This window comes from Ascaphus truei, chromosome 9, assembly GCF_040206685.1.
Source record: "Ascaphus truei isolate aAscTru1 chromosome 9, aAscTru1.hap1, whole genome shotgun sequence".
In the NCBI taxonomy this organism is placed as follows: Eukaryota; Metazoa; Chordata; class Amphibia; order Anura; family Ascaphidae; genus Ascaphus; species Ascaphus truei.
In genome coordinates, this window is record NC_134491.1 from 27,155,369 (window position 1) to 27,163,619 (window position 8,251).

Consider the following 8,251-nt stretch of genomic DNA (forward strand, 5'->3'; position numbering starts at 1 on the left):
GAGGTGTAGGATATATATATATAGTCAGATAAGGCAGTTGGCACTCCAATAGGTGCTGGTAAGCCACAGGTGCACGTCCCATATAGAGAATGTAGTTATACGTTACCGTTCCAAGGATTGGTAAACAAGAGACAGCACTCAATGTTGAAAATCAATACACTTTGATTTTCAACATTGAGTGCTGTCTCTTGTTTACCAATCCTTGGAACGGTAACGTATAACTATATATATATATATATATATATATATACACACACACACACACACACACACACACACACACATACATATACATATACACACACACACACAAATGATATGCTGGCTAATACTGTTTGGTTTAGTATATTTCTAAGCAATGGGACATTCGTATTTGACACTTGATGAACTGGACGTGCTGCTGCTGCATCATGTTCCTCTGCTGACATCAAATACCAGACGGAGTCTGCACTAAAGCAACAATGCGTGCCGATAGTCAGGGTTTTCAGCATTTTCTCTTTCTGCGCTTTCCAAAGCTGCATTTATTTTTTCAATCTGAAGCTTCATTCAGGATATATATACGCGTTTGCAATATTAAGCGTCCTGGAGGTTAAAATAAGATCTCCCCCGAGCTCATTGCTCTAAAGGTTACCATGGTTACCGCAGGAGCTAGAGATTAAGAAAATCGTGTTTAACACTAGAAACAGCGTTTTTTTTAAAGAGCAAGACATGTACAGGAGCAAGATGCCAGCATTATATCCACAGGGAGCATTCGAAGATGCACATAGGTCAGAGGAGCAAGCCCAGTCCACGTCACATGTGTATGACCACGGGGTATGTCTATTTTTGCTTATTTTATTATTGGGGTTATGTTCTAATAAAGCTGTTTCAAAGATTTAAATGGCGAGTGCTGCGACTATCTTTACGGTTACTGCTCAGATAACGGAGGTGATGAGTGGCAGTCAGTTAACAAGCATCAAACCCTATTCTCTACATTGCATTGGCAAGATAAAGCAAGTGCTGTTTTGTTAACAGTACTCTATGGTGAGGGTGGAAGACGGGCAGATTTGTGTAGGAGGCTGTCACGCAATGTTCTTCTGCATCTTCTTTAGAGCGCCCTGCAAGGACTTCTTCAGAAAGGTTTCGTTGGAGTTGACAGCGTTAATTAGAGGCCCAAAATGAGACGGCAGAACCTGAAGAAAACAAGACAACTCCGTTTGTATCGCTAGAACTGCCCCATGTGCCCCTATAGCAACCCCTCCTTTTAACCTCTCCTCTTACCAGGTGCTGGTTCCTAGTCATGATGGTCAGCAGCAGTTTGGAGAACTTCACAGATTTGGAGAAGTTTTCCACAGAGTGACATAGAGAGAGAAGCAGGAGGTTAAACTCTGAGCGAGACGGGACCGCCTGAGAGAGTGAGAGGAAAAGAGGAGAGAGGGGGATACATATATTTGTTATGGATACATCGCTTTGTACATTTCTGTCAGCATGTATGTCTGTCTATTTATCGATCTATCTATGCACACACACAGTCTGACCTGTCTCTCCAGCAGTGTGTGCAGGACAGTGATTGATCCCTCACAGCACGGCACCTCTAGGACAGGACTGCGGGGAGAAGAGTACACGCACGCGTTAAAAAAAAACAAACAAAAAAGTGCGTTCAAAATTATATTGTGATATGTGACAATGAAGGATGTGTTAATAATTATAAAATTTTGCAGTTAGGAAGATATTTGATTATTGCTAGGAGCATGAAGCTCAACACGTGAAAAGTGCAGCTAGTAAAAATGGTGGCTCAGAGCATCAAAGAGAATAATGGTAGAAGAACAATACCAGCGTAAAAATTTTCATGAAAAGGATTTTTAGTATATAAAAAGACATTATTTAGCACTTCTATATGTGCTGTTTTATAATGTGTCTTTTTATATTCTAAAAATCCTTTTCATGAAGATTTTGTTCTGGTATTGTTCTTCTACAGTGTAGCACGCGCACAAACAGACAAACTTACGTACCTGAAAACGAGAGACAGCTGTTCAGACTGAAGACACTCAGAGACCATCCGACAAAGAAAATCTGTGTGTGCAGAGCCTGAGACAGAATCAGAGACAGTCAGATAGACTGACAGACAACCAGATGCTTTTACAGAGAGAAAGAGGCGTAATAAAAAATTTAAAAAAATAAAATAGTCAGACAAAAACAGACACAGAAAAATGGCTCTGCCTCCTCTGGACCTGTTAGGCAGTCAGTGATGCGCATAGTTTCAGAGGATTCTAGGTACCTGTCTCTGCTCCGTGTAGTAATGGGCCTATGAGAGCGCAGCATGCAGAGCGGGCGTACTTCATACAAAACAGAGAGAGAGCGGCGAGGAGAGGGCGGGGGGCCGGCGACGAGAGTGAGAGCACCTGGGAGAGACAGCGCATGAGAGTGTGAGCAAGAGAGAGAGAGAAAGCGAGACATACAGCGAGAGAGTGATGTATGGGGAAAAAAGAGAAAGAGTGAGGGAGAAAGAGAGCGAGTCACAGAGGGTGAGAAAGTATCAGATAAGCTGTTAGAGTCAACCAACAGAAAGTTTCAGCGAGAGACAGCACTGCATTGACAGTTAACGCATGAAGTTTCTAGAGAGCTGTATCAAGAGACCACCAAGATGTAGAGCACTGCTGTCACTTACCTGTTCCAGGAAAAGGCTGTTGGCCAACGCTACGGAATGAGCATAGCTGAGATCTGGGGAGAGAGCGTTCAGGCGGCTGCAGAGCTGCAAAAGAGACTGCGGGGGGAGCTGCGAGACACCCAGCATGAAGAAGAGAGACTGCAGCTAGAGAGAAACAGGGAGTAGGAGAGAGCAACCACATGACACCCCCCACTACATCATAGTACCTCCCCTTTACACACCTGGACTGGGTCACATGACTCACACAGCCCCTGCAGATCTGCCTGAGAAGACTCATCCCATGACTGGAAGAGAGGTGTGAAACAGTTACTGTGACATCACATGGAGGCCATGCCGCCTTCATCCAACACACTGTCTCTCCCCCCTGGCCGCCCCCATCCCTTACCTCTGAATCCAGGTCACCTTGCAGAAGCTCCTTGAGCCTTGGGATGTAGACCTAAGGGAAGACCACACGAGTGTGAGAGTGGGTGGCATCCCACATGTGGGGCACAGGGGCCACTGAAACGGACATCATCCTGCATACTCAGTTCTAGAGGTCTTATTTCCAGGACATATGAGTGGTTTCCCATTGAGTGAAATGCCCTTCAGTGAAACCACCTTCCAATGAGTGAGATCGCCTTCACATGAGCAAGACCACATTTCAATCAGTGAGACTGTCCTTCCCCACACTATGGTACCTTGAGGTGCTCAGGCAGCTCCTCTCTCGCCCCCTCTTCTCCTTCCGTTCCCTCTTTCAGCTCTTCCAGAAGGGTTCCCACACTTGGGGAGTCTATGCCGAGTCCCTCAGTGCAGACCCTCTTCACATGGGGGCCTCCCTCTGCAAGAGGAAGAGTCTCACCCTCACTTGCCAACTTGCGCTTGCGTAGTAGAGTGGTGTGGGTAGGAGACGGTGTGCACCAGCCTAGTCGGGTGTCCCGCCTCCCAGGCCAGCAGAGCCCCCTGCAGAGTATCTGCAAGCTCTCTGTCACCAGTGTGCTGGGGGTGGGTGTCTGCATCTCAGTTTCAGTTAGCAGCTGCCTGCTGAGGGCGAGCAGCCAGGGGTCTGAGGAATCCCCCACCCCGCTGACAGCCCCAGCCAGGAGACGTAGGCAGGGTGTAGGCACATGGGGCATCGCGAAGCTCAGGAAGCTAAAGAGGTTCCTCTGAACAAGTAATGGGAGGAGGAGGAGGGTAGGTTTTCTGGAAGGGAAGTAAGAAAGAGTGTAAGGGAGATGGTGAGAGCAAGACGGGAGGACCGTGAAAAAAAGAGATTGTTAAATGTGTGCGAGGGGAAGAGATAAAGACCAAGTGAGTAAAGGGTGAGAAAATAAGGGAGGAAGGAATAGGAAAGATACAAAGTGGTAGAAAGAGGATGAGAGTTGGGGAAAATGGAGAGAAAAAAATAGGTTAGAAAAGAGGACACAGTTCAGCCCTCTCCCTCACTTGTTCCTAACACTTTCTCCCCCCACTAGCTCCTCTCTCAGCTCCAACACATTGTTCCTCTCTGTATCCTCCAAATACTCTCAGTCCATGTGCCAAGAATTAATCTCCCTCCCCAATAATTATTCATCAGGAACTATCCACCCATCAGAATGTTATCCCTGCCCCCCTCCCCTCACAGGGTCAGCTTTCCCGCAGGTCCATCCAAGATAGGCTCCTCCATGCACAGCATCTCTGTCAGGCTCCTCCAAGGGAATGGTCCCGGGAGGCTCTGCAGGACCCTAAGGGCAGCCAGGGGCCCATGGGGACCAGAGGCCAGGGTCTGCAAGAGAAGGCGGGGGGCTCCATCACAGCCACGGATCTGGTGGCCTTGCATGAGAGCCTACAAAAAAAGGGGGACAGAGGGCATCACGAGGCAGTCTTTGAACTGCAAGACCGCAGCCAGTGTAATGTTGAGACTACCTCCATACATTGAGTTGATAGGGCGCCACCTATACCCGACTACGTAATCCTCTGTCTCCATGCACTGTATATAAAGCATGTATACCGCTCTCCGAGCAGCCAAATTCCCGCCCCTGAACACACTTCCGCCAGTACTTGAGTCTCAATAACCTCCCTTCCGCCAGTACATCGGGAGCAATAATTGCATTTCCGCCAGTATCTCAGCTGCGGTAGCAGATCTGTGCTACGAACTCCAGGGTTTACTGGGCGTTCGCGAGTGAAACGGAAAAGCAATCTGCTGCCATTTTATGGCGGTAATGGGTTTAAACCACACAAACTGTAAAAACATTTATTTTTTAAATTAGGACATTGCAATTTCTAGATTAAAACGCGAATTTGTAATATTAAAGGCGAATAGTGCACTGGAAAAGGTACCAGCAATGCACACCCTATAAACTTTAAGAGAGTCAATCTGCTATCCACATCATTTACTCTATAAAACGTCTAATAGGTTTACTTTCCTACTCGCATCATTTACCACTTTTAATAGGATTATACCCGTACACACATTACCTTAAATAAGAACTCTTACATCATTTATCCTATAACGTTTTAATAGAATCGTACTTCCACACATCAGTTGCCCCAAATACTTCAATAACATCACACAATCTTTATAAATGTTGAAAAAAAGAAGCACTTACGTGTGGATATGGTGCTTGTCAAATCATCACAGTCAAGAAGACATCTATTGTTGCAGAATGGAGGTATTGGATTTATAGGGTGTGAACCCCAGAATTGGTGCTCAAGAAATGGGGGGCTCATAGAACAATACATCTAGAAATCCATGAATAAATTGATCAACAAAGACGGTCAGGCTGTTATAAATACGGATTCCTAAATCTATCATAAATGTGGACATGCAAGCAAGAAGGGGGGTGAATATAGCGCAACATGGCAAAGGAGCTGTCGGACGCCAACCATAGGCAAACACCCGACATAATCCCACCCTCTGTAGCCGCAACCCCTACTAAACCTGGGTTCACACTGAAACCGGGACCCTTAGAAGTTGCAGCCACGAATCCGTCCGTTGTAACCGCGTGCTCCAGCCAGGGAAAGTGGAAAAAGAATAAATGCTGTGTGCGGTGCACTGCTAGCCAAAAAGTGATCCAAACCCAATGAATGAAAAATGCCAAATTTATTCATCAAACACGGATGAACACATGCCAAAAGCACACTCTGACAAAGTTCCCATCGGAACACAATGCGGCAGAGTGTGCTTTTGGCATGGGTTCATCCGTTTATGATGAATACATTTGGTATTTTTCATTAATTGCGTTTGGATCACTTTTTGGCTAGCAGTGCACCACCCGCGGCATTTTTTTCTATTTGCAGAATGGAGGAGCATAACATTTCTGGGGTTAACCTCTACATCATGTGCATCCCCAAATTGTTGTGCACCTCTATTCTGCAACAATAAAGTATTTATAAAGTCTTCTTGACTCTGATGATTTAAACTATAGGTTTACCCTCCTACACACATCAGTTATAACAAACTTTTTTTTTTTTTCAAAATATTTTTATTAGGCAGATATAAAATATACATATAGGGGTCAATTTACACAGCCTAATACAGAAACATTTTTGTATTTTTTTGGGGGGAGAAGAGTGGCAAAACCTGTTGCCAAAAGGCGGTGGCCTTCCGAAAAAGGAAAGGCCAGAGAAATAGGAAGACGGGGGAGAAAGAGGGGGAGGGGGGGTGTCTACTCTGGTCACTAAGTGTCCACCTTGGGCAGACTCTTTCTAAGCACTGATTGTCACAGGCTGATACCATAAACTTTTAAGGGTCACCCTATTAGATCACTATATGGATGCAAGTGTATACTGTCGTGCGCTCTGGAGTATGCAGGCAAAGAGTCTAATCTATGTTAACTTGCAGTGAGGGGATATGTAGGCAGGAGTACTTGGCGCTAGCACTTGGGTAGGGTCCTGGAGGGTGCTTGAGTATGCTCATTTTACCTCCTGATGTGTGTCACGGGGGACGAGAACTTTTAACACCTAAACCACCGGGAAAACTATCACCCGGCAGGACACAAAAATTGAATAAACGAAATTTTATTCTGGCAAGCTAGAAAACACAAAATACATAAACACAGTGAAACACTCACCAACTGGGGGGAAGAAACTAGTCCCAACTAGGTGCAGGGGCCGGCTTCAGCCGGCTTGCCCTGGTCGTCTTCTTCCCCAGCTTTGCAGTGCTTTCTCAGTGCTATTTCACACAAAGCACTTTTGAATCTCCTGCCAGCCGCGTCTCCGATCAACTCCAAAGTTGTGCTGGCTTCCCTGGCTCTTCTTCGTCAAGCGCAGTTCTATTTCCCACAGAGCACTTTTGAAAAGCCCGCCAGCTGTGTCTCCGACCGACTTCAGAGATGTTCTGGTTCTCTGATCAGCCGCGCTCCTTACATGGCCCTTGGTGGCTATACTTAACATGGAGCAGGAGCCACTGGCCAATCAGAGCGTGGATCGTGACGGTGCAGCCAATCGGAGGACGAGGGCTCGCCCGGCTGCACCAAATCAGAGGAGGGGGCTCAGCTAGGCACTCTGGACAGCTCACAGCAGAGGGAGATGCCGGGAGAAATGTCTGTAGGGAAAAAACGCTCTACCCCGCTGAGAGCCCATCCCCGGACCTGGTAATTAATCCTTCACCGCTCACCATTTGTCCCGGTGACAGCCACCCCCCAGCCTTTTGTCACGAGCCAACATTTCTCTGCAGACAGCCCAGTTAAGTGAATTACTGGGTCTGGATACAGAGAAATGCGAAAACACAAATTACAGTACTGGCATGCTAAACTGTATGGGGGAAGTTCATTAACACAGGGAATAAAGTGCTTTTCCTTACTATACAATCCCTGGTTCCATAAAACATACAGTTTCCCCCCCCTTCAAGACATCACATAGTTACATAGTAGATGAGGTTGAAAAAAGACGTACGTCCATCAAGTTCAACCTATGCTAAATTTAGGCAACAGATACTTTATCCTATATCTATACTTACGTATTGATCCAGAGGAAGGCAAACAAAAAACCCCAGTGTTCTATCATCCAATTATATCTCATAAGGGGAAAAATAAATTCCTTCCCGACTCCAAGAATTGGCAATCGGATTAATCCCTGGATCAACATTCTTCCCATGTATACTTATTTGGTGTATCCCTGTATACCTTTCCTTTCTAAAAAGATGTCCAACCTTTTTTTAAACACATTTATTGTATCTGCCAACACAGTCTCCATGGGTAATGAATTCCACATTTTAACTGCCCGTACTGTAAAGAACCCTTTCCTTTGTTGCTGGTGAACTCCTTTCCTCCAACCTAGAGGGATGCCCCTGAGTCCTTTGTACTGCCCTTGGGATGAATAGTTCATTTGAAAGCTCCTTGTACTGTCCCTGAATATATTTGTATATAGTTATCATATCCCCTCTTAATAAATCTAATTTAGCTAGCATCTGCAAAGTTAGATTGCCCATCCCCTGTATTAATTTGGTGGCTCTTCTCTGCACTCTCTCTAGTTCCATAATGTATTTTCTAAGGAGTGGTGCCCAAAATTGTACTCCATATTCAAGGTGTGGTCTTACTAATGCTTTGTAAAGGGGCATGATTATGTTTACTTCCCTTCCATCCATTGCCCATTTAATGCAAGATAAGATCTTGTTTACCTTTGCAGCTACTGCATGACTTTGGGCAC

General features: G+C 45.7%; 1 protein-coding gene across 3 annotated transcripts; it reads right to left on the reverse strand.

Annotated features, from left to right (window-relative positions):
• Positions 1 to 329: 329 nt before the first annotated feature.
• On the reverse strand, positions 330 to 4,690 carry FANCE (FA complementation group E). 3 transcript variants are annotated; one of them, XM_075614056.1, is made up of 11 exons: positions 4,537 to 4,690; positions 4,246 to 4,448; positions 3,325 to 3,826; positions 3,033 to 3,083; positions 2,869 to 2,931; positions 2,648 to 2,791; positions 2,258 to 2,381; positions 1,992 to 2,067; positions 1,518 to 1,584; positions 1,261 to 1,386; positions 330 to 1,172 (listed from the first exon to the last, which is right to left on the reverse strand). In XM_075614056.1, the coding sequence occupies exons 2-11, from the start codon at positions 4,440 to 4,442 to the stop codon at positions 1,062 to 1,064; spliced, it is 1,461 nt and encodes a 486-aa protein (XP_075470171.1). In that variant the 5' UTR covers positions 4,443 to 4,448; positions 4,537 to 4,690; the 3' UTR covers positions 330 to 1,061. The 3 variants fall into 3 exon arrangements, with proteins under 3 accessions (XP_075470171.1, XP_075470172.1, XP_075470170.1); XM_075614057.1 differs by having other exon boundaries at positions 4,564 to 4,677; XM_075614055.1 differs by having other exon boundaries at positions 4,529 to 4,671.
• Positions 4,691 to 8,251: the final 3,561 nt, after the last annotated feature.